Source organism: Musca autumnalis, unplaced genomic scaffold (assembly GCF_047663935.1).
Source record: "Musca autumnalis isolate F117 unplaced genomic scaffold, ASM4766393v1 scaffold_3, whole genome shotgun sequence".
Classification (NCBI taxonomy): domain Eukaryota; kingdom Metazoa; phylum Arthropoda; class Insecta; order Diptera; family Muscidae; genus Musca; species Musca autumnalis.
Window position 1 is genome coordinate 74430993 of NW_027411866.1, and position 27926 is coordinate 74458918.

The window sequence follows — 27926 nt, forward strand, 5'->3', positions numbered from 1 at the left end:
CCTCGTATTGAGAGCAAGTGAGCATACATTTCAGTGTGTTTTACATTGAAATTTACGCTCCCTTGCTCTCAGAAAGCGCCCACTGGTGCATGTGTTTGTTTTTTTTTTTTGGCTTTTGGGTTTGTATTTGTTTGCACCCAAACATATGATTTGTTTGCACCCAAACATATAATTTGTTTGCACCCAAACATATATTTGTTTGCAGGACCCAAACATATGTTATGTTTGGGACAGCTTGCAAACAAATATATGTTTGCTGCAAAATATGTTTGGGACATATGTTAGATACGCCTTTTTTTCTGTATGTACTGAAAACGATAGGGAACCGATTATTCTACCATTCTGATTACTAAAATGCCATAAAAAATTTGTATTTCATGTTGCATCATTTTCAGTGACAGTCACTGTATGTCTTGTAGAAATATTACGATGTGCAAAGTATAGACTAAATCTTTGAGAGTTATCGTGCGCACCATTTTTGGCGAAAATGAAACCTATCGGTTGATCCGTTCGAAAGCTGAAACGGATTCCGTCCAAACACACTTGGCGTCTAAAACCATTACATTTGGCCGTATGAAAGTGAATATACACTCGTTAGTCTAAAGACCAAGGTTATATTTATATATTTCCTCAACATTCCTTCCAATCTTTGTTCGATTTTTAAAAAATATTTTGGTTGGCCAACGAAAACTACAACGGCAACCCTAAGAAAAGGTTGTCAAATGTACACAGACTGCCAACTAGACACTACACAATTGTCTGGTAGGCAGTGATAACACCGGTTACACCATACAGAAGAGAGAAGAGATTATGCACGTACAAACGAGACGGATTTCAAACAGAGTAGAGAGAATAGCGATACGAATTCACCTCATGCAATGAATGCAAAAAGGCACGTATACCGTAAGTACTACCCCACTGTTGTTAATATTGATAGCAGGCAGGCAGTGGGTGATGTGGTTTGGGAGAGAGTGAGAATATTAGGGAGATAAAACAAAAAGAGAGGGGACAAAACACGGAGCACTCTTATTAATCAGTCAATGCAAGACAAAACAACATAAAAAAACATCGTGCTTTTCTGTTAAATTTTAACAACAACGAACACTGAGAAAAACTGTGAGAGAGAAGGAGAGACACAACAAATAATCAAACCGGCTTTAATAAATAAACCCAATTGCCAGACATATTCGGTATTTATCTTGTGCATCTCTTACAGTGAGGAACTGAAATTTGAAAAGCGGAAAGACTGCCGCAACTCTGAATATTTTTGCCGTAAAAAATATTAAAAAACCCAAATAAGCGACATCAAAGAAGAATGTTGAATAAAAGTGCACCGCTATAACAAAAAAACCATAACGCTAACGGATGATTTGTTGAATTGTAAAAAAAAGACTTTTTCACAAAATTTTGTTGTGTGAGTTTGCTAAAACACAAACTGAAAAAATAAGTGCATTTATTTCAAACAACAACAAAAAATAGATACAATTTTTTCACACGCAAAAAGTGAATTGTGCTGCAATTTGCCAAAAAGTAAATTTGAAAAAAAAACGAAACTAGTGAAAGTTCACAAAAACGTTAAAAAAAAACAAATTTTGCTCAGCAGTTAACAGAGAAATAATTTGAAAAAAAAAAAACAAAAGGAAGGAAATTCCAAAATTTATAAAAAAATTAACTTCTTAAAAATAATCTAAACCACAAACACGGCGCCAGTATCAACAATGACTGCATCAGCTCCAGTTAAAATTAATCGTTCCAATAGTTTTGTCAATTCCCTCAAATGGTGGCCATTGCACAGCCATCAACCCACCAATGGTGATGGCGGTGGAGGCGGAGGTGGAGTTGCTGCTGCTGGTTTCCGGGGCTTCATACCATTCAATAAAACACATACCCAAACCACATTTGGCAGTTCGGTGGCTGTGCAAAAATTACGTGAATCCAAGTGGTTTACTCGTGAGGAACAGCGCATATTTTGTGCCGTTGTTGAGTGTGGCTTCATTGTGGAGTTGCGCAGCAGTGCTGCTGTGGCACGCAAATTGGCCCAACAACAACAGCGACGTCAACGTTTACTCAGTCTAACGAATAAAATACCTGCCACAACATCAGGATATCATCAGCATAGCACAACAGTTTCTAATGGAAATTATGATGCCACCGATGCCATTCAAGATCTTAGCGGCAAATGCTGCAGTGTTGCGGGAACAGCCACACCAAATAATCAACAAGACACAACGCGACGCATTTTTACAACAAGTGTGTCGTCATCAGATTACAACAACCACCACTGTGATTATACCATTGCCGATGATGATGATTATTACGATGAGGATGATTTGGATATGCAAGATGAAAATGATACACCGATACCAACATGGTTCGGTATTGTTCTGTGCAAGACCACAAAAGGTGAGTAGTGGGTGGGGGAAGAGAAGGGCGGGGATGTGGGTGACTTATTTAAAGGGTCATTGCAAGGTGGTGTTTAAAGAAAATTATATTCTTTAGACTGGGAGTGAAGGTGAAAGATCCTAATGAGGTTGGAATAATGCCAATGAAACGTTGAGTAAAAATATGAAATAAATTAAGCACAGGAATTGCTTTATAGAGAAGATGAACTGTGAAACTCCCTTTGGGATTATGGTTACATAGAAACAACTTCGTTTTCAAGGTCAAAAAGTCGAAAATGTAGGAAATTCACAATTTTTTAATATTTTGGCCCAAGTTTGAGGCTATTTTTTTTTTCTTGTTGTTGGAGCAATATTGCATTATGTTGGGGTAAAATTTATATTGTGGTCACAAATCATTATACAGTTTCACCACAAATTTGAATTTGGAGCCAATAACAAAGCCTTTTTGGGGTCATATTTTCTGACATGATTAGACCAAAACTTAAAATTGTCGAAGTGATCATACGTACTTGACTGTCACTGCAAAAGATGCAGCATGAAATAAAAAAATTTAATCGTTCATAACTTCGATACGAGTAGAGATTTTTTAAGAATTCAAAATATAATTTTGTAGGCTGAAAAGTTGTGTTTAAGATGGTATAAAAATATTTTATTTGCAGTACCGATATACTGAAATTTTACCGGAAAACAAAAAAATATACATTTTTAAATTGAGCATTAAATTGACAATAATCGATTAATAATTTCAAAGTTGTTAACTTTTTATGCCATTTTAGAATGGCAAATAATTGGTTTCCTATCATTTTCAGCAGTTAATTCCGACAGATAGTATGATGTTCCTGACGTAATTTTGGCATGTTCGTAATTAGTGTCCCTTTGTGGGCAATTTGGCCAGATATTTCTAGTTTTTGAATTTATTTTCCAACAAAAGTCTATGAAAAAACATTAACTAACGGTTAAGTCTAGAGTACATACAAACAATCTATTGATTTATGGAACGTCCTGCATCAGCCAGGCTTGGCCCATATTAGACTAGTCTTTAACCCACTTAGCGCCGAGATTTTTTTTGCGAGAAAACTTAAAATTGTTTATGAAACTTATATTTTTGAGACTTAAGCATTTTTTAAATAATAACTATTTTTTACTGCAATCGGGCCTTTTAAAAGTGCCAAAAGCTTTGGAGGGCAATATAGGTGTATCCTTATATGTCAATCCCTTGGTTTTTAATTGAGAAAATACTCTTACTATATTCCTAACAAATCCCTAACTTTATATGATTCTAACATTTATAAATAAATTTTTATTTCATATTTAAATTTTTATCAAAAGTCGAAAATTTCAAAAAAGTATATTTTTTTGAATATCTCTTGTTTTAGGCCAATTGCGTGGAAATGCATAGGTCAGATGAAGCTTTATAAGCGTGAAATGATAGATAACAGACAATACCATAACTAAATGCAAAAAAAAAAAACCACAAACATATTCAAAAAAATCTGAGTTTTACCTCAATTTTTCCAACCATTTTTTTGGCGTTTAAACTACCAGTGGCTTTATCTGGGTTAACGGCATTGCTCTGATAGAGTAACAAATCAGGGCATAGAACATAGTTTTTGCACTTTTCTTTTCTTTGTCTTGTCCCCGTTTGCTTTTGTAAAAACAAAAATTTCAACACCCTTTGTTACCATTCAATCCCAAACAATATTACTCCCTTCGACAAGTTTTATAGAATTACTCCAATTCTTTTTTTGTTGCGGGGTTTTCAAGCTATGTCGTATTTTTTCGCGCATTGTGTCTGTTGTAAAGTTCTTAGTTCGCATGAAAATCAGTATATCTGGCGTAAAATCGATATTTTACTTGTGGAAGAAGCCAACACACCTGCGTTTAAATAAAAAACTGTCGCTATCAAAACGCTTCGTAAGAAGTAGTAAGTAAGAAGTTGTTTTCCGGTAAAATTTTAGGGGTCTATTAAGGATAGCAACTCAACTGTAGTTGCGTTGCCAGAAGAGAAAATCCTACAATAAAATAAGCGAAATGACAATTTTTTTAAATTCATTCAATATTAGAGTTTTGAATCTTTAGCTATTAATTTAATTGTAAAAAACTATGAATTTCAATGCGGAAATGGAAATTCCTCTTATTAAACTTGTTGTCGGCAACGCAACTGGAAATGGGTTGTTTTCTATAATCGACCAATTAGTATAACGGTACTGTAAATGAAATATTTTTCTATGCCATCTTAAAGGCAACTTTTCATCCTATTTTGAATTATTAAAAAATCTCTACACGTTTCGAAGTTATCAACGATTACATTTTTTATTTCATTTTGCATGCACAACAAAGGGTATCATACCAAGTACTAAACACCTAACAAATCCTTCTTGTTTAATAAAACTTTTAGTGTGGATACTTCTCACGGTGCGGTAAAAATAGATGTTGTTTAAAAAATTGTTTATTTTTTATCTAAATTTACCTAATTATTATATAATTATATTTTATTAATTATAATTAATTATATTTTATTAATTTTAAGATAAGACACATACCAAACATTGTTCCACAACATCCCATACGGGACAAGGGAGACTTCTCTCATATCAATGAGTGCACCCCGATTCATATTAGCTCAATGATATGGGACCTACTGTTTATCGCCGAGTCCGAACGGCGTGTCTAAAGACACCACTTGTAGAGAAGTTTTACAAGGCTGAAATACTCAGGAAATGTCGCCAACATTACTGAGGGGTATTTTGCCACCGTTGAAAAATGTTTAATGTTGCCTGGCCGGGGAATCGAACCACCGACCTTCTGCGTGCAAGGCGGGCGTGATTACCATTGCACCACGGTAATGTAAAAATATAAAAATTCATTAAATCTTTGCAATCACATTTTTAATGAAAGAAACTCAAGTGTATACTTTTGACTGTGACTCACTGTATATTGTTCTTTCAATTGTTTAATATTTTAAATTTAAATAATAAAACCCATCTAATGTCCACACAATACATAATAATCAATGCGTTAAAAGAAGCCTCATTATCAAGCTTTGTTACATAGTAGTTATTTCTACACAAAATTTCTAAATTAGGGCTTAGTGCAGAGGTTTGTTATCAATGTGTTTGCTCTATTAGAGATTTGTTTGTTTTCTTGGCATAGAAAAATTTCAAAGTAGTTATCTGTGTTAAAGATGCATCTTACGTTGTTTTGTTATAATGTAGATTATGCGATGCAACTGATGCATCCTACGTTATGATGAATTGAATATTCCCGCTATATGCCATCTTAAGTGATGGTATGTATTTAGATTCTAAATTTTAGAATGTTGAGAATCAATTGATCATTAAGATGTTAGACGAACATTTGATGTTTAGAAGCAGAGAGAACGTCTGTTTCCTGAGAAAAAAATACCAAAATTGTATTATTCTTTGATTGCTTGTTGATTGACCTTTTGTAATATTGTAAATACAGCATGAGCTTTCTTTTTCTTCCCAACGTTTCGTCAGTTTTTTGGTGACAGTATCAGAAGTCTAGGTCTATAAAATAAAATGTTTTTAAGCACTTGACGAAGGACTCAATCTAATATCAAAGATGCAGTGGATTTTAAGTAAAAAATTAACAATATCGATATCAACGAAAAACGTAGTGTCGTTATTTCCAAGCGTACCAATAAATTTAGCATTAAAGACCATCACGGAAATATGGAATATACTTAAGAATACAAGACTTATTCATAGAAATACTGACTCTTTGCATTAAAGATTCTAGATATTTCATATCTGAAGACAAAGTGCACGAGCAGCGAAAAGGACTTACAATGGGATCGCCAGCGTTACCGATTATTGCTGACGTAGTTATGGAAGAATTATTGGACGTTTCTATTGAAAACCTGACGACGAAGCCGAGCCTATTAACTAAGTACCTGGACGATATATTTTGCATAATTCAGAAAACTGAAATCGAAAAACAAAAACCAACAGCGTTCGGAAATGAAACCAAAGTATGTTGGTACTACAAAAATAAACTTAAAACTAGACTTTCCAGACATAAGTCGGAATCAAAAATCAGATAAACCCCTTGAACAAAAGACGGCATTAGCAGCACATTGCACACTGACAGGGCGCAAACCAATTTTAAAAAAGTCGAAATTTTAGCAAAAGGATGACAACTACAAGAGACTATACACACTAGATGTGCTACATATAATAAATATATTCTTTACTATATAATAAATATACCTAACGAACAAAAAAAATGTTTCTAACTTTGCCAATTATTTGTACATACATACTAGCGTACACGGTTTTATGTGTTCATCAATTCTGCTTTGTTGCAATGTTCGTATGAAACAAACACTCCGTTTTATTTTACAATTTCTTTTACTTTCATGTCAAAATTTCAGCGAAATTAATCTATGTGTGGACGTAGACTTAATAAATATTAAGAAACAAATAGTTAGAAAATTTCATCCAAATATTATCACATGACTGGATGGATACACGTTCCACTGGACTTTCCTTAATATACGAATAAAACCCATAAACGTATAAATAAAAATAATATTTAAATAATATGCACATGTCAGCGCTAACACACATTCGATCAAAAATAATATTCTTAATGATAATATATTATTCTTCGTGATGTATATTTTTATTCTTCTGTTTTTAAGAGGTCCCATTAATAATTCAACTTGTTTTACTGTTTGAATGTGACAGAAATGTACTCATATCTATACGAAAAAACAATAAAACGTCATCACGAGTTAAAAGAGGGGTACCTGCTCACTTGAGTTCGATTAGCAAATATTTACTTTGCCATAAAGTTTGACGCTTGTTTTGGTGACAGTAAAAGTGAAGTAAATAAAACATTCAAGTGTTAAATTTTTAAAACTTGAACGATAATAAGAAATCAATCAATTATTTGCTTTTATATTTACTTTTTATTTATGGTAATAATGATGATTTTTTGTTTAGAAACTGCATTTATATATGACTTCTTTAGATATCAGGGAATTAACATATTACCCCAAAGTTTAGAAAACCTTAAACGACGATAAAACCCCTTTGTGCGTTTCGATATCGGTTTCGATTGCGAAGTAAAAAAACTAAATAAGTTCTAAGTCGAAAAAAAAAAACCAGTAAAAGGACCCTAATTGTCCCGTTGTAATTGAAACCAAACATTTGAAAGCAAAATACGTCACACTTTATTGCGATATTTATTATGAAGTTATATTATCTTCACCATAATAACCCAAAGTCCTCAAAAAATGCGAGATATGTATGTGCCTCGAAATATACGCTAAAACCCATATACATAATATTTCCTTTTCTTGAAATGGATCTAATTTTGGGAGTCGTTCCTTTCGATAGCTATCGTATCATTTTACATGGTCATCAAACAGAACTTTTGGTTCATTATGTCAATACGTCAGACACTGAAAAAAATTGTATCGTTGAAATCATAGATTGCCTGCGATGAAAATTTGAAAAGCAATCCGAAACAGCACTTAGCGAAAATAGTAAACTGTTCTGGAGAAAGACCGGCAGGAGTCCTTCGTCGAACTTGATTTAATTTGAGAGGAATACTACGTTGTGCAAATGTTGGACTGATGTAAATTATTCCGGCTGCCCCGGCTGAGGTTTGAACCTGGGTCCTCTCCAACAAACAGACAATGTTGTTGAGATCTCAGCGTTCTAAGCCACTGCCAATGTATCATATCAACAAACTAGTCGACATGAGAAAATGATTCCTAGACAAGACACTAGGGTGACTTGATAAAGAAAAAGACTTCAATAAATACTTCATAATTACAAATTTGTAAACATGTTTGTATAAATAGAAGTTATCAAAATCAGCCTTTGTCTTCTAGCCATTAGCATTCAAATATGCCTGATGAGCCTGGCTTAAAACCACCAGGCGAAACGATCGTAGCGTAATGGTTGAGCGCAGGGACGTACGCAGGGGGGGGGGGGGGGGGCACGGGGGGCCCGGGCCCCCCCCGAAATGGTTTGGTTTAAGCTACTGTAACTAATTATTATATTTTTTCTCATAAAAATGTTTGTATATTTGAAGATTTCAAATTAAAACTTATATTTTCTTAAGTTTCTGAACAGAAAATGTACATCATTAACAAGTTTTGTAAGAAAATATTTTAAAAATTCTTGTTTGTAAGCTGTTTTTGAGAGAAACTTCCAATAAAATCTGAATTACTTCTTCATGTCATATCATACCACTATCAAATGCTAATTCCTTAATGAATATACCCCATGTCTATTATTTATTCGAACTGTATAGAGCTCTCGAGGCTTAAAACTCATCCGGTTATAACAAAAATAACGAGTTCAGTATTATGGGAATGGAAATACATATATAAAAAAATCTATTGAATAAAATGTATGAAGGGTCGGTCCTTCGTGGACTACATATTGAAAGCCAATTAGAAATTTGTTTTACTGCCATCGCCAAAATTTTGTTATTCTGTTTTAGACAAATTTGCTGCTAAACAGCATGAGAAAATAATGAAGACAAATGAATTTTTGTGCGTCACTTGATTTTTACTTATAATTACCGAAGTATAATTGTAACCTCAGACTTTAGATTACGAGATTATATACCCTAGGATTGTATAGATTTCATCAAAATAATGATTTAAGACTTCACATATGTTTGGACGATATTCGTTTCAGCCAAGATGGAGGTACTTACCACCGTCCGTCCGTCTGTATCTCTGTTTGTCTGGCAGGTTGGAACTCATGATAATTCTCGGTCCAAGTTATGGATCTCGTAATGTTTTGTCTAAATTAAATTTAAGTCATATCGATACCTCCGCCATAAAAGTTCAAAAATGTTGACTAAAATAGTCGAAGGGACTAACCGATTCGGTCTAAAATCGAACCTAATATGGTTCGCAAGATTACTTCCAAAAGTACATCAATGTCCAAGAGAATATGTTTGGACAACATCTTCAGGTCTCTTATACAAGTTTAACATAACTGCAGTTTAAAGACTGTTCGATGATTCTTTGGAAATTTTGTAGTCTTGTTTACAGCGATATCCTACTTTTCGTGGACAAGTTTATGCTTCCTGACAAAGCTCTAAACACTACCGTGGCCAACTAAAAAGCTTATGGGCGCGGTAACTATCGAGAGGAGTGTCTCTCAAATAATTATTAGTGAATAATTATGTGGGGTTCAATAAGGATCGATTGTTATTTGTCAAAACTATATAGAACTAAGTCCATGAAAGTGTTTGTCATCGAGTCCAAAAACTTCTAACCGTACAATTAAAAAAACAAATTATAACGCTTCTTTTGTAACATAATATTAAAAGTAAAAATAATCCTGGTATCAGAATCTATCTCTTTCGGTAAATAACACTGTGCAACATTTTTAAGGTAATCTTGTGCAAATAATTTGAAGTGAGGATTTTTTGAAAGTACAGACCCAAAGTACAAAAGCCCTAGTTCCGTTTTGTTGAGTCAGATACAGCTTGGATTTTATGGTCCCATCTAAACATTATTAAATATCGACATTTTAAAAAACTCGGGGCTATATCTCTGAAACCAATGCAAATCTTCTTCTGACCTTTGCAGCAAATTTGTAGATAAGGGCCAAAATAAAATATTTAGAGAAATGAAAAAAATAAATTTTATAATATATCTAAAAATTCCATAATTTGTATACATTTCGCACCATATATACATATATATACATTTCGCACCATATTTTCAATTCTAAATATCCTACTCTGTAAATATTTAAAATTGTATCCTTAGTCCCAATTTACATTAAACGATTTTTCTTGCGGCAATTTTTCTCGTTCTCTTTTAAACTTGCCTCTTGCGTTTATACAGGCAATTCTGTTTCTGCAAGCTTTGTTTTCAAAACAATGAAAATAATGTCAAAAACTAAAAATATAAAAGGAATTGCCGGAACGAACAATTTTTTTCCACTTCCATACCCCTTACGTGTCTCTCCTACAAACTGAGACTTGCCGCAAGTAAACTCGTCTGATGTAAATTGGGACTAAATATTATGAATTCTTTCTATTGAATTTATATACTTTGTACCATTATTTCATATAAAATATAGAGTAGAATATGTGCAAAAATTTCCAGTCCATCGGACAAAAATTTACCGAGATATGAGCTTTCGAAGGGAAACATTTGTGTTTTGTATGTAGCATAGAAACTAAAAACGTCTTTTCCTCGAAGTGGCACTTTATATGTTTTTGTGGGACTATTGTACACATAAATCATGTGCTTAATCGAGAGAGTCTTAAAAAAAACTGCTGACGGAGTCAGAAAAAATATCAATTTTGTACGGTGTTTCGTTTATGTTAAAATCGAAATTTTGATTTTAACTGTTCAAAATTTTTAAAAATTGATTTTTTTAATTCCTTTTCGATAATGGACAAGATTATTAGGTTCGTAATGATCCCACAAAAATATATGCTGATCGGTTTATTCTTTTTCAAACTACAGTGGGTACCGCAAACAGCTTTAGTAAAAACAGTACTTTATAAGCGGGCAATTGAATGCAAGATTTTTCAAAAAAAAAAAAAAAAAAAAATAGAAGGTAACTTAAGGTTTAATAGATTTTTTATAAAAAATGCATGAAAATGGCTTTTCTCATGCTTAAAAGTGGCCATAACCCCTTAAAATAGCTTTACGTAGCGCTACACAACATTTGAATTTTTCATGAATTTTGGTCAAGTTGTGCCCCCCCCCGAAATGAAATCCTGCGTACGTCCCTGGTTGAGTGTGTGGTATTTCGCTAGAATTCATTTTTCAATACAAAACTCCTTAGGCCATGTTAGCTCGATTAATCCAATTAATTAACTAAAGACTTTCATAAATAATGGCCTTCGTCTTAAAAAAAGACAATAACAAATAAAAAAACTATTCCTTTTGATAGTTATCATTCCCACCCAACCATTTTAGTTTGTCAACGTAGGATGTTTAATGACTTTGCTTTGTCATGAAGCATGGACTTGCAAAAGAAAAAATATACCGATGTAAAAGTAGTGCCTTCGGTAAAAATGTTTAAAACTATCCTCGAACAGACCTTATGCTGCACCTAAGCAAACATTTTAAACTTTTTTAAGGGGGAACTCGATGTACGTTATCGGATACTCAATTCGTAAGTGATCGTGCTCATCAGTTGATGTCGGCAGGGTTTTTTTAGAGCTTTTGGGTCATTATTTCTCCCGAAAAATTGTAGCGTCATAAAAGGGGCCACGAAGAGAAAATTTCAAAAGAAATTTGCGAACATTTTGAATATTTTAAATTAAAATTAAATAAACAAAATGAGTAATATTGAGGTAAATTCAGATAAAAAAGTAATAATTGTAAAACAATATAAATTTTTATCTCACGGTGAAAAGTATCCCCGATAAAAGTTTTATAAAAAAAAGGATTTGCGTTTTGTTTGATATCCTTCGTTATGCTTGACATAAATTTAAATTAAATTTTCCATCTGAATTTTGCTTTAGATATTATGACTTCTAATATTTGTGTCCAAAATACTTCATACATTTTCAAATCCGGGGATTCGGTAGGTGCTGGAATCACTGTGGACAGTTATAAAGCACCCATTCTCGAACAATGTGTGATTTGTGAGTGCTTGGGGTAATTATCTTCATAAAATTCAAAAATTTCTCCCAAACACAATAAATCCACAATAAAAGCTTTATTAAAAATTGGATTTTCTTAGGTGTTTGTACTTTGTTTGATATCCTTTGATATGATTTATAGCTCTGAGCCGTTTTGCCAAAGATTTAACTAAAATTTCCTTGCAATAAGTCTGATTTTCCCCTATTCATCTCTCAAGGCATTTTTATTACTCTCCAATATACTCCATAAATTTTCTATACGATTCAAATCCGAGGATTGGGGAAAAATATATTTCATTAATTTTGTATGAGAAAAAAATTGTCGTTGTCGTAAATGTTACGTGGTACCACAAAATATGTATATGTACCTACGACAACGACTACGCCAACGACCACAAAAACGTCTACGCCAAACACTTATTTTGATTGTAAAACCTGTAGGGTTAGCTTTTCTTCTCGATTAAAAGTTTAAAAATGATCTACTAATAATTCTATTAATATTACCAAAAGAATTCTTCAAAAATGGACATTTTTGTTTTTTTTTTTCTACAAATACATTCATAATATCAATTAGACGTTACGACACGTCAGCTTGCAATTTTGGATACGACAACGCCAACCGTAACAAGGGTGAATATCTTGCCATATTGTAAATTCGTTGATACAATATTTTTTTCATTTCGCATAATTTTTATGAAGCTAAAACGAGTCAAAAAAGTAAACATTCAAACACATCACATACGAATTTGAGTTTGCTACTTCCAATCTTAAATTCAATAATGAAGTGTGTATCACCATGGTGTGTATGGTGTATGGGGCGGTCGGGTTAAAAGGTAATGGACAATTGTCTCAAATAATACCTAAAAAAGAGACGCGGAGGCAGGCAGGGTGTGCGTTGTCGTTGGCGCAATCTCGAAAGTTCTAACATGACTGTTTTAACATTTTTACCATTCCGTAGAATGGCTGGCTGGCAGACTTGACTGTAAGCAGCGCTAAAATAAGGCCTCAATGTTGAATTCATTGTTGTTGTTGTCTTGCATAGAAAGTAGTTAACAATGTATAGTATACATTGTATACGATACAGGCGGAAGAGAGGTAAAGAGACGGTTGAGTCTGATTTAACTGACTGACTGCCATCGAATGCATGCGACTGCGGCCACATTTGTTTTGTTTTCTTGTTTTGTTTATATTATTACGTCGTTGTTATTGTTTTGGTTTGTAAATAAGAAAAAGACAGAGAGAGGGGAATATTTACGATATATTTTTAAAAAGAGCAGATACTTTTCTCTTAGAGAGCCATGAAACATATTGTGTGTTTTATTTTATTTTTATTTAACAAACCTACGGTTCGATTTGATTTTAGATCGAAGGACCAGGCTCTGGTCACCAGGGTATAGAGCAATGGTGTGCACAACCATCCACTGGTGGTTTTTGTAAAATACTCTTAATTTAATTAATTCAACAACACTTGGGCGTTTAAGTATTTTTTGTAATAATTCTTTAATAATTCATTTGTAGCACGATTTTAGGTAACATTAGTGCTTAAAAATGTTTAAATATGTAATGAAACAACAAGAAAAATTAAATATTAATTCTCCCTTAAATTTTCTCTTTTCCTATTTTGCTCACCGTTGGTATAGAGCATTGGTGGGCAAATTGCGAGAGACTCATGTATTTTTTACACTTTTGTGTATGAGGCCGAGCATTTCTACCCAACAGTGGTATAGAGCGTCTCCAAAGTAAACTTTACACCTCTCAACAATTTTTTAATTGCATTATTACACCGACATACGGATATTATACCTATAAAATATGAATATAACTTTTTTTAGATACTCAGTGGTGAATTAAAATCCCTTCCAAATTTTTATTATGGAATAAATAAAGATTTAACAAAATCACCTACAAATTGACGCGTCAAAATAAAGTTTACAAATGTTTTAGGGTAATCCGATGATATTTCCCTCATAAATTTCGTGGACCCGCTTTCGTGTAATTTTGTCATAAAATAGACCTCTATTTAACTTTCTGTCGTATTTTTTTCTGTGAATGCTCTATGGATTTGAAGTCTGGATACTTCAATTAGTGATCCTAGATACATAAGTGTTAAATATAGCAACATGTTATTCATAAATATGGGCGACCTCTTTAGACCCCTGCCTATATGTTTCATACATCTTCGAAATTTTTCTACACTATATAATATAATTGTTCCACAAACATCCCATCTCTCATAATAGTGAGTGTACCCGGATTCATATTAGCTCAATGATATGGGACCTACAACTTGTCGCTGCGTCCGAACGGCGTGTCCTAAAACAACACATGTAGAGATGTTGAAATACTCAGAAAATGTCGCAACTAGTGTCTTTAATATCGTGTCAATGTGAATATGAAGATATTGTTCTCATATCCCTGAACCCATAAAATCCATATATCCGAACCCCGTTACTGTGATGCACCCCCTAGTCGAAGGAAGATATTGTTATCATATCCCCGAACCCATAAAATCCATATATCCGCACCCCGTTACTGTCATGCACCCCCCTAGTCGAAGGACCAAATACTAGATATTTCGTTTAGTATTAAGTTTTCAGTTTTTGGTCAGCTTTTTTGTTTTCGCTCTGCTTACACATTGAAATCTATTCTATTTCTAGGTCAAATATAATGTAGGAGAAATTGCCTAAGCATTTTAAATATTTTTGTAAAACTCATACGATCAAATTTATTCGGTATCTGTTTTAGAGGAAAATTAAAATTGAAAGGCACGCAGAGAAAAAATATTTTTCGCTTTTGTTGGAACAAAAATATATGTTTTGGTTCCAAAAATGTATTTGTTTTGTTCAAACATTGTAATCCAAATCCAAAAATACCATCTTTTGTTCCAAACATAGAAAACAAAAACAACTTTCGAATTTCCGCAATATTGTTAAAATCGTTAACAATACCGATTGTAGGAACTATCATAATCTAATTTTGTTTACAAAAAGTATTGTCAATACAGAAAACCAGCCCAGAAATTTTTGATTTGAGTGCATATACTTCTCATATACACTTTTCGCATAACTTGGATATAAATGTCGCGTATAATATTGCAATCATTGATGAACACAATACATGGTTTGCTGCATTGGCTGACAACAAAGACAAACAAAAAGCCACAAGAACCCACCACAACATAAGGAATAATTAAACACCATAACAAACATGAAAAGGAAAGAAGAATGAAACAAAACAGAAACAAATAAAAACAAGAGTCTCACAAGTACATACACACAAAAACAAAGGTAAAGGCAGCATGTCATACAAACACACCACAACTCACCAAAATTGTTTTTTCAACACGGCATCGAATAGCGAGAGAAGAGAAACAAATTTTCGAAGAAAAGAGAGAAATATTGTTCAGTTGACACAAACTATTTTTGGATTTACAATACTACATGAGGAATCCAACAATATGTTAACAATACATATTTTGCTCTTGGAATATTGTTGGATCAAACATATTTTTTTCTCTGCGTGGGGATAGTCTGCTTACACGTTGAATGTTCGGATCTATGCCGTTCGGACTCGGTTACAAAATTGGGGTCCCACTGAATTAGCTGGATGGACCAAATGTTTGCTTTGAAAGACAAATACTAAATATTGCTGTTGGTATTATTTTTTTTTGCTTTTTGGAAACCAAACTTTAAATAAAGCAAGATTATCGGTATTTCACTGCCTCTCCATATAAATTCAGTGTTATTCATGACATTACTAACAACATTCCAAACATAATCAGTTATTTTCGATTTGTTGTTGTTGTAGCCCAAGAGAGTACACAAAATATTAACCTATTCATCAAACTCTATTTTAAACTTAAAAATTTATTGCAATTTTTGTTGCTTTGTCGATAATCGCCGAAATTAGCAAGGTCATTTAAACTGTGTGAATTGACCGAACAAGCCCCCAAAAAATTGTTAACCAACATTCATATGTAGGTTCATATATTTTCCTTTTGATTTTGTTATCGATTATTAATTACCCCACAAACAAAAAAAGGTGTTTGCTTTTTAATACAAATTTATTGGCTCTAGAATAATCTGGATCTCTAGTTGTTAACAAAAACTTTGGCCAATAAAATTGTTAAAGGCAAATGGTTGTTTCAGGTAAATTCGGTAGGTATTTCAGCTTTCCCCATTTTTAGTTTTTTATTATCAGTAATTGCTATAGTTCGTCACACACATATTATTAGTAATTTGTTTAATAGTTCAATGACAAGCATATGGTGGACATATGTATAATTGTATGTCGTTGTGAATGTACTTGGTAGAGTCTTATGGCGTTCATTCATGAACTAGAAATTATTAGACGCCACTTACTAATATTTTCCATTGAAATGTGTTGGACTTTCACTTTTCTATTCTTCAATAATTTCGTTGGTTTGCTGATAGTTAAGTAAACAAAAATGATTGATTGTTTTGTTAGCGATAATTGCAAGGTTTTCAAATGGGTTTCCATATTGTGGTAATTTTGAACAAAACTAAAAAATCTAAAAAATGTTCGAACCAATGGAACCACACATATATAGGTAATTCTCTTGATTGAGAAGCCCTATTTTGGCCTATACTTTTTAATAATTCTCTTGTCATTTTAATGATAATTTGCTAACAAGATAAGAAAATATTTCCTATGGTTAAATTCTAATGGAGGGAGAATGTAATTGCATGTCCGAATTGTCGAGCATACTATGATATAATCCTATATACTCATTTGAACTAAAGTAAAGCTGTAAATGTTGGGAGTAATGTCAATATGTGTAATATAATTTATTTCCTTTCTATGTGCCCGAAAAGTTTCCTTACCTTGTTATCTCCCGAAGAGGTGATCACAACTGGCCACTGAGGTCTTGTAATTTAACTCTTTGCGACATCTTCCATAGGGGCCAAGTGAAGGATAAAGATAGAATTTGTGAGACTATCGACATGACACATTCCAAAGGAGGTTTAACCCCTCGGTTTGCACTATTTTATATTAGAGAAGTATTCCCCTATTACTCAAGGGATGTTCTTGAGAAAATTTTCTTATGTTTGTTCTGTCATTTGTTGCTCATTTCTCTAAAATTAATTCACCTACCACATTAATTGAAAGTTGTTTGTGAAACAGGAATAACAGTACAAAAAAATCTTTTACAGCAGCATTCTTTTGAAAGAACGAATTAAATATGACAGTAAGTTTTTTATGAAAAATAATGCCCAAACTACGAAGTCATAACCATATGGCTCCCACGCAGACAACTAGGACTTTAGGTTAAATACGAAAAATGTCGGTCCATATAGCAAAGATTTAGGTCCGTTAGGGTTAAAATGGATGGATAGAAATTGATTGAAACATGCAGCTAAAGTTGTATATAAAACTGTGTGTGTGTCCGTAACCAAGAATTTGTTAAACTCCTAAAATTTTTAAAGAAAAAATTATACAAATTTCAAAAATAGTGGCTAGAGTGTCAATTTTTTGTTTTTTTTTTTACTCCCCCGTGTCCCTTTTGTTCTTCGCACTTTTTCTTATCACTCTTTTAAATACAATTAATTTAATCCTCCTCTGTAAATATTTACACATTATCGTACTCGTGCTAGCTTATAGCAGGGACGAGCTTCTTTGCTTAGATCGTATAGTGAGGGCGCCCACTGAGTTGTTTTTGCATTTGCTTCTCTCTCTCATGTACAGTGTAAATGAATGAAAACAAACAAAAACATAACGTGGTTGTTGCTTTTTTCACTCATACGTTCATACATGTCTTCGCTTTGATTGTATTTCTGTGGTCGTCGCTGGCTTATAGACACATAAACACATAACGACATATTATCGATTACAAGACGAAGTAATTTGTTTACTTTTGTGTAAATAAAGAAGAAAAAGTAATAATGTCGTCTTTACTACAAATGAAAAAAAAAACTGTTGCACTTCCATGTCGCAATAAAATTATCAGAGCTATGACATGTGACTGTGTGAAGTACTACTATCAACCATAAATGTTGCACTCACAAATTATGAAATAAACTTATCGATAGCAGCAGTTAAGATAGCCTAATAAATAGTTTAAATAACTATTGGATAGGTAAACCATAAATAAAGTGGAAACGGGGGCCATAAAGTGTTACCATTGAGGAGTATTGAATAAAACCTTCGCAAACTTCATGTTTTCACGTAACACTTCTCGAAATACTAGACATACGATTTGTAGCGAATTCCGATCAATGTCCGATATTTGGACTAAATGTTCTTCCGACACCCTTCTTTCAAAAATGGACTGTATAATCAAGGCGCTAAGGTATTAAATAATATGGAGTGCATTTAATTGTCTCAGCATGGTTTTAACCTATATCAGAACCACGATTTAAAATGGAAATGGCCATTTACTTTACCAATAGCATTGTAAATATCATTTAGACTTAAATTCAGTGTTTCTCCGAAAGTTGACACTCAAATCCTAGGGTATGTCCCATGTGTTGTATAGCTGAGATGTATGGGCCTAGAATATTGATGAAAGTCAGTTAAGACTTATCACCCCACTGTTTATTTAGAGATAAAGAATATCTGTTGATTTTATATTCAGACTTTCGTGTCGAATTTTGATCGATGTCAGATATTTTCGATGTTTGATATTTTGTATAAATGGTTCCTTGTATCAACTTTTTTCTAGAAATGACTTAGGGTGCTAAGTGATATGACAGTATAAAGAGCATTTATTTATCCAAGTAGAATTTTAATCAGGCTAATTCAAATCTTTACAATCTGTACAAATAACTTCTACATACTTTTGGTCTTGCTGATGATGTGGAAAATCTGATAAAAATAAATTTTCTGCTCGATTTTCCAGCAGCCTGTTTCATTACCATTATGAGTTTTTATCACATGTAATGCACTCTTTAAATAGAAGATAAGCGTTGAGGATCCCACATGCAGCGGTAGCTGTTATCACTAATCTTTGTGCGTGCATTGCTTGTTGCGCTTAAGGTAGAAACTCAATCAGCTCGTTGCTTGCTTTCTTCTCTTGCTCCAGAATAAATGAAAAAACAACCTAATTCAAATTCGTCTCGGGCGTTCTTTATTATTTTACAAGAAATGAAGCCACGCAAGCATGAAAAATCCATTGTGTTTCTACATTTATGGTTTTATGAACTTTTTTATGGCACACACATTGTGGGAAATTTTTCAATGATCAATGGATTGTATTTAGTGTGGCAAGTGAAAAATTTAAATATAAGAATTATAGATTGCCTACGGATTGTATTAGTTTTGGTCAATAAAGAATTTTAAATATTAGAATTATAGATTGCCTAGGTAAAGAAATAATCAGTAAGTTAGGAAATAAGTTGGAATTTTGTAAATAAAGATCAGTGTCTCTTCAACACCCTCAACTGCATGCTCCTATTTCTGTACACAATTTTTAGTCTGACCATCCTCTGCAGATTGCTTTTCATATTAAAATTATGCAGACATTTTCATTCCCATTGTGCAATTAATTTTTTGGGTCAAATTAGTTACGAATTACAAGCCATGTTAATATTAGTCACTATGACATGGATTTATATGGTAATTGCGAATATAAAAACCTGTCCCTTATTATAAGCTCTGTTCCAGAACTAAAAAGTTTTTACAATTTTTACCACTTTTACACTTTTTGCGTTCCCGTACACAAAATTTATATGAAAATCGTTTACGACTTTTACAGCTTTTACGACTTTTACCACTTTATAAAGTACGGGAACAGGCCAATAATCTCTGTAAAACAAAATAATAACTGTCATCCATCTAGAACCAGAACATGTTTAAATTAAGTAAATACGAGAATATTCTCTGAACTCACAACATTTTAGTGTGTTTGAGGATGATATAATCGGTCCCGAACAAAAAAACTTCATAAATAAACAACCGGTTGACAAGATTTAAATTACTTATCTCCAGAAATGTGAGCGTTTAGAGGTGGGTGTAAATGGAATTTTTTTAGATTGTTCTTGTTTCGAAGGTGAATGGAGGAAATGGACAGTTTTAAATTTAACAAAGTTGGGCATACATGTGTGCAAATTTTAATGAAATGCAATAAATTAGAATGTGTGATGTAGATGCACATAACAAAGCTGATATTGAAGTTCTCAGATTGTCGATAAAAGCCTCGGTACGTAAGAAGTGTGGCATTCTTGCCTTAATCATTTCTGATAAAAGAATAAAGGCCGAGCCAATTTTGAAATAGGTTACCCTTTTCCTTTTATTCTTTTATCACAAATCGTTTAAGCAAGAAATGCAGCCGCTTATATACACGAGGCCTTAAGATTCAATTTTTAGACAATCCTAAAGTTAAAACAGATTCTGCTATTGCAGGCGACGTTATATCCACTGATGACGATTTCCATTTCATACAAGGATGCATATATGTTTGTAAAACGTTTACGATCAAATTCTGTATTTTGCTGTAAAGATGGAAGGAAAGTATTTTTAGAGGCATTGTTTCGTTAATATGCAAGTGAGGCAATCTAATTTTATAAGCATTATCTTTTCAAGTTGTATTTCAATGCAAAAGTAAATCTTTAAAGATTACATTCTGAAAGTATAGATGCAAAAGATATTTAAAGCCCTTGGCTATCCACTTCATGTCTATATTATAAAATAATTAAATAAGAAATATATGTACACTACTCCCCAAAGGTCCAAGTCTTTTGTAGCTTATAAGATCAGTTGCCTCACCTTTGGAGATTAAATTTTAATTTTCCTCTATAACAAATTTGGTTTACGATATTTTAATTAATGTTTCTTCGACTGAAATATAGCAGTGTAATTATAGTTAATATATATTTAATTACATTTTAACGATTTCCTCTTTTTCCTCCTTCTCTTCCAGAAAACAAACCAAAACCCGAAACAATAGAAATATTTTCTGTGAAAATACGTGAAAATGGTACATTCAAAATGTTAAAAATGTCCCTGGAGGACGTCTGGAACAATGGCTGGGAATTGCGTATTAATAATTTTGCCGATAAGGAAAAGTCACCACACAATGAAAAGGATATAAGAAATCAGGTGAGTCATAAATAAAAAAAAAAATATATTTTAAGAAGAGGAGTTTTTAAGGATTTATCAGAAGCTTGAAAAATCCTTAAAAAAAATATTGTCGGCTGGTATTGAATGTTGTGCAATTTATATTTTAATGATTGGCATGCAGTTCTATGACGATTCGACACCAAACTTGTTCGTATTTGTAGCAAATTAATTAAAACACAGATATTTGGTAGATCTTCTTAGAGAAATTCGTCTTTAGTATTGAGTTGTTTGCACTTAAACCTTTCTTACGCCAAACTCCTGCGATACAAAAGAACATGCAACTGCGGATGAAGAAAGAATAGAAGACCGGAGAATATCTATTGAACAACCAAATATTGGAGAAATTGAGAGCGTCATAACAAAACTAAAGAGAAATAAAATGGTATGTCTCCAGAACTCCTCCAATCAAACCCAGTTGTATCTGCCGAGATAATTAATATTTCCGTTTATGTAAGAAGCTTGATCCAACGAGCACTTTCCCAGCAAATGGACAAACGGGGCAATAATAAAAAATCATAAGAAAAATGACCGGGCAAATTGCAATATCCGGAGAGGTTTCATCCTCCTAAAAAAGCAATATATAAACTAGTAGCCACAATCATAATCAGCAGACTCAAATGCGTTGAAGAATCACTACGTGACGAACATGTTGGATGTCCATCACATCGGAACTGCTTAGATCAAATAAATATCCTTTGTATTATAATACTATACTTAGTTTTTGTAGACTTTAAAAGTACCTTCGACTCTATTCGGCGTTGTAAAAAAGGGGAGAGTCGCAAAAAAAATAAACCCAATAAAGGCAATGTATGTAAATGTCAAACTTCATGTCTGGCACAATGGTACATGAACTATTGGGACTTTGAGACAAAGTCGCTCTTTTTTGCAATTAATTGGGACGTAAATGTCAAAACTTGCAACTATAAAAAGGGAAATTATCTGGAACCTGAATTGCCACCTAGAAGTCTTCGATTTTGTAGAAGACGTCTTCTTTTTGTCGCATAAATTCTGCGATATTCAGAAGGAAATTAATGAATTCGTTCATCTGTTTAGATTAGTGGGACTGAAATTAATATCGAGAAAACAAAATCAATGCGGATAAATGCATACATTTCAAAAACAGACTATATAAAGTGCTCCCAGCATTTGGCCGATTAAACAAAATATGGTGGTCATCACAAATATCCACAAAAACTTAACCAAGCTCATGTGTTAAATCGACCAGGTGTCTTATCGTCCTCAGGCCTTTATTCCCTTTTAAACAGGGCCACCGTTTCGACAACCGTATTGACCAAATTATCTATTCAAACAATCCTCTTCTTAAATATTTAATTCATATCATTTTCAAGGATGGAACTTAGTTATATAACTCTATATTGTTTATCTTTTGATTTAACAATATTGCTTTATTTATTGATTTTTTCAGGTATCCTTTGCTCGCAAAGCCAAACAAAGTCTGTGGAATAATAATCAGCATTTTGTTTATTGGTGTCGCTATGGCAGTCGTCAACAGGATGTACGAAAACGCCAGGTATGTTCAACTAAAAAAAAATATTTGAAGCCCCAAATTTTTGTTAATAATTTTTCCTTCTTCTTTTGTTATTGCAGATGTCGGAATGTGTTAAATGGGGCAGTGTGGGCATGAATGCCGGTATGCTATTGCTAATGAACAAAAAATCATATTCCACCTCAAAGTAAAAAAATTGCAACGCAGAGAAATGAATGAATTTCAATTGTTGCCGAAAACTGTGAACATTCTTTATTTTTGTATTGGAAACCAAAGAATGGCTTATTTTTAAAAATAATTACTTTTTTGTAAATCACAATAAAATCACCTTAGAGTGTACAATAATAATGATGAGGGTTAGAACACTAAAAAAGAAAACAACCATTTGTGATATTGAAAATTGTAAACAAAAAATAACTTCAAAGAATTTCGCATTTTATACGCTAAACCTCCACGGAAAAAAGTACCGTAATGAAATGATTGAATGAATATTCATTGCATTTTTGTCTAAGGAGGTATCTTATACAGATAAGATAACCATTAAAGCCTTGACAAAAAATATTTAAATTATGGCAAAAAACAGCAACAAATAAACAGAATATACAAGTATTAATTAATGTTTACTTGCCTTGTTTAAATAATAAAAGTATTACAAAAACAAATAAATGAAATAAACAAAATATGAAAAAGAAGAAGAAAATGTTCTAGTCCTCAACTCAAGAGAAAGAATGAAAAAACTAAAAGCACAGCCTAAACTAGCCAAACTCTAGACCTCTCAAACACAAAGAAAAAAACTAAACTTAAACAAAACCCTAGAATCACCATTACGAGTAAAGTTAAAGAAAATATTTCTCTTGAAAATTTATCGAGTAAAGTATATCACCTATTGTAGCTCCTCACATAAAAAAACTCCCCCACCTGCCCTTTTAAATCAGCGACAAAAACTTTATATTGAGTCATTATTACAACATAAACCACAATGTGCTCTAATATAAACTGTGAATTATTCTTATTATTAATGATACTGTTTTCTATATACAACATAAACATACATGTATGAGAAAAAGTAACGAATGGAGAAAAGACTTATTTATTTTTATGATTATTATTTTTTATTATTATTATCTAATTTACTTTTTTACAAAAAGAGATGAAAAAAATACAATGAAATTGAAAAATAAAATGAAAATTAATTTTAAGTGCTTGTTATTGTTATAATTATTATCATGCCCATAAATATATAACATTATTATAATTAATATATAAGTAAAATACATAATTAGAGACAAAAGATCAGTAGACAAAAATTAAAAATTCGTTTGGAGAAAATTTCACCATGAATTATAAAAATAACAGAACAATTTGTCTATAAGTTTGTTTCTACTCTACCCCACTCGTAAAACCTAGTGAGCCCTTAAAAAATTAGGTTAGGAAAATCTGATCAAATAAAAATAATAATTAGTGGAAAAACTTAAATATAAAACAAGTAAAAAAGTGTCAGTCGGCTTTGCAGACAGAAATATACCTGCTACGTAACCAAAAACCCTTTCCCCAGTAATTATGTATTAGGGGTTTTCGGATTTTGTGGTCCTTTTTGTAAGTATGTACTTGCCGCAAAAATAAATATTTGGATTAAAACTCAACAGTGTTGCGGAGGAGGTACCTGAAGGAATTAATGAACATAGTCCAATTTGGAAGTGGCTCTTATTATAGGAGTCATTTTTTTCAACAGATATCGCTCCCATCTGTCATTTCAGTTGGTCCACGTATAACATAGAGCTTTTGGACCACTAACAGGGCAATCATTAATATTTCCCTCAGAATTTTCTGCACGAAAAATAATTTTAAAATGTGAAATTTTTTAAGTCAATATTTTGAAAATCTACTAGAATCACTTAATTATGGAATATTCTCGCCCAATCGACAAAAATATTTCCTTTTTGGACATAAATAAGGAAATACAAAATTTTTAAAATGGGGGAAGAGAACAAAATGTTTATCCATGATTGTCCTGTATGTTAGAAAGCATGGACTTGCCCTCGAAAGACATAATATCGTTGTAAACAGGATCACAAGGAGTAGCAACGGTATAAATTTCGGAAAGATCTTCGAACAGACCCTAAACTGCACTTATGTAAATAAAAATGTTGAAGTTTCGTGGGGGAGGTATCCCATGGAGAAGATCAATATGGATCATTTTCGAAGTTAAACTAAATTTTGACAAAATATTAGGTGATCGAAAGTTTGGGCCAATTTTCAAGGGGAGGTACCAGAAGGTGACGCCCGATATGACCCTTATTTGAACTTAAGCTAAGTTTAGACAAAATATTACGAATCTGCTAATCCGTTCGAGAGTTATCGTTCGCTCCAGCGAAACGTAGGGCTTTTTCACAGCTTTTGCCATTTCCTCAAGAAATAAGGACTTGCACTTGAAAAAATATATACAGTCGTAATGGGGACATCAAATACAAGTTGTTGTGAAAAAAATCAAAGCGATTCGTGAGCAGGACTTAAACTTGACTTTTTCGAAATGTTGTAGGGGATGTATTTCAATTTTGGGTGGGAGGTGTCACCGTGGTGAAATGGTACACACATTTGCTTTGCTCTAACGTGGTCTGAGGTTGTATTCCCATGACAGGCAACATAAAAATTTTCAACGGTGCCAAAAATATCACTCAGTGTTGCCGAATTCTCCCGAGTAATTCAGCCATGTAAAACTTCTCGACAAGTTGTGTCGTAAGCCAGGCGGTTTGGACTATAAACATTAGGTCCGATATATCATTGAGCTAGTATGAACCGGGGTGAACTCATTGATGTGAGAGAAGTCTCCCTTGTCCCTTATGTGAGGTTTGTGGAACAATTATTAAAATTACCCCAAGGAGTGGATTGATGTGTCTACATTGGAACCTCATCTATGTCTGGTAGAAATGCTTCGATGTGCAAAGTATGAACCAACTCGGTTACTGCATTCGTGAACCATACTTCACGCACCATTGAACTTTTGTGGGAGAGGTATCCGAAGGAGGGGACCGACATGGCTTATCTTCGAACTTAAACTAAGTTTGGACAAAATATTACAAAGCCTAAATTTTGGACACAATTCGTTGATCCGTTCGAGAGTTATCGTGCGCTTCAGCCAGTCAGACGGATATGGCTAAATGGTATGAAACGGTGGTGTTTTCAATTTTTGCCCAATTCTGAAATAAAATGTAGCAAAACCCTTTAAAGTACATACCTCACAACGGGTGGTATTGTTGTAGCTTGCAAAGCTGGGCCCAAAACCTGATCCTAGATTAATAGCTTTTTTTGTAAGGAAATTTTCTACTAGCTTCAAAAAATTCGCATTAACAATCAATTCGGTGTGAAAATGAGATTAATATCTTCAGTAAAAGTTTGAATCGGGTGGTACCCTTATATGCCTTATATGGGGGCTATACCAAAATAAGCTTCTAAACCCCTAATTTTTTGCAAGGAATGTTTCGTACCCCTAGTGAAGACTAAATAGCAAATTTCAGTCATTTCGGTTGGATAATGTGGGTAAAATTTTCAAAATGCCGAAATTCGTTCGGTACCGGTTTATGGAGACTGTATAAAATCGTGGACCTATACCAACAAATCTCTGTGGGACCGTTTTAATTTATTTTATTTATTTCGTAACAAAGCCTAATATAGTTTCGCAGACTAAATGTCAAATTTAAGCCATTCGCTTCGACAATATGGGTAGGATCTAAAAATAGCGAAAATCGGAAGGTATCATTCTATTGGGGCTTTATCAAAACGTAGACCTAGTATTGGTTCTAGTTCTAGTATTGGTTTTTTACGATCATATGCTGACTATGCCGACTGATCCTTTTTTACTTATTTGTGTTTTTTTAGAAGTCCACGCACAACCTAACATTTTGAGGGTGTAAATATTGATTATTATTTTTTAAGCAACGTGTTCTTTTGCTCCAAGTGCATTGCAATGAAAACAAGCAGAGTAAGAGTAGAATAAATAAAGCGCTTTAATTTTAGAAAGCATATATGTAGGTATCTATACAAATTTAAGGAGTATAAATCTACCTGTCTATATTTTCATACTGGTCGTGAATTAAAGCAGTTTGAAATTATTTAGTTATTGGTATTGACTACAGTCGAATCGTGGGGTCCGAAGATAATATTCTACATTATACTTTGTTACAGTTCCTTTAAAAACGCATTAATTTAGATACATACATATATACCCAAATTGAAATTAAAAAATGCTGTTGACTGTATTGCATCATAATCAGGTATGTGATGGAAAAGGATTCGATTCGTTTTCTCATAAATCGAAATCATATATTTCGAATTTTGGTGAATATTTTATTGAAATTGAAAATTAATTTAACCCCCTGTTTTTGTAACTATTTTTTGTTCGTTCGTCTATATTCGTAATAATTCAGGCATCCATAGCTCAGCCCACAGATGACAGACGGACCTAATTTTTCGTAAGCGCGTTCCATACATGGTTAAGAATTCCTCTTTTAAAAATCAGAGCTCTACCTTTGCGCTAAGGTGTATAAATCGATCTACAAAATTTGACAATTCGTGTGAGAAGAATAAAAACTTTTACAAAAACAGGGGGTAAAAATATTATTCACATAAGTGGCGTTTAGGAAGCAAAACCATATGTATGTATATCATCAAAGACACCCCAAATATATGTCATTTCGATTCTGTAAATCGAGTCGATACAGCTTTCATCACATGCCTGGATAACTAAATTCCATTGAAGCCTTTTGTCTAACTATTTTATAAAAGTGTTATTTTGCTCTCTTTATATTACACTTTAGATAAACAGAATTATATTTCCTTTATAAAATCTACATACGAGTATATATTAACTTATGGTTAGTGTATAATTTGTACAAATTGTTATACTTTTTACATAGACATACAATATGCAGGTCCATAAGATGTTTACAATCATTGGACATTACCGAAGTACACTGCTTTATATCTGAATATATTTGTGGTGATAAGGAAACGCTTGCTTGTATCGCCAATTGCATACAGAAAAATAATTTCATGAATTTGCTTATATATTTTAAGAGCATAAACAATAATAATAAAGGAAATTATCAATAAAATTTACAAAAAAAAGTTTGTGTTTGTGTTTATATGTTATATGTTGCATTAAATCCTAAGCACGTGCACAGACATTTGTGTTACTTGCGCTTGCGCGGTATAGTGTTCCGCTGTTAATTGCGTAAGCAGCAATGGCTTGGCCATCAGGGCTTTAAATGCTTGAACCATGAGGTGTACCAAAACTAATTTATCATGCAAATAATCAACAATTATTAAGAAAA

The 27926-nt window shown here is 32.9% G+C and overlaps 2 protein-coding genes across 2 annotated transcripts in view; one reads left to right on the forward strand and one right to left on the reverse strand.

Annotated features, from left to right (window-relative positions):
• The window catches only part of Prp16 (ATP-dependent RNA helicase l(1)G0007), a 126209-nt gene that overhangs the window by 90141 nt on the left and 8142 nt on the right, over positions 1-27926 (reverse strand). The window lies entirely within an intron of this gene.
• On the forward strand, positions 101-27720 carry l(1)G0469 (lethal (1) G0469 NlpC/P60 domain-containing protein). Its single transcript, XM_073971738.1, has 4 exons — positions 101-2403; positions 20890-21068; positions 22516-22620; positions 22698-27720. The coding sequence occupies exons 1-4, from the start codon at positions 1719-1721 to the stop codon at positions 22785-22787; spliced, it is 1059 nt and encodes a 352-aa protein (XP_073827839.1). The 5' UTR covers positions 101-1718; the 3' UTR covers positions 22788-27720.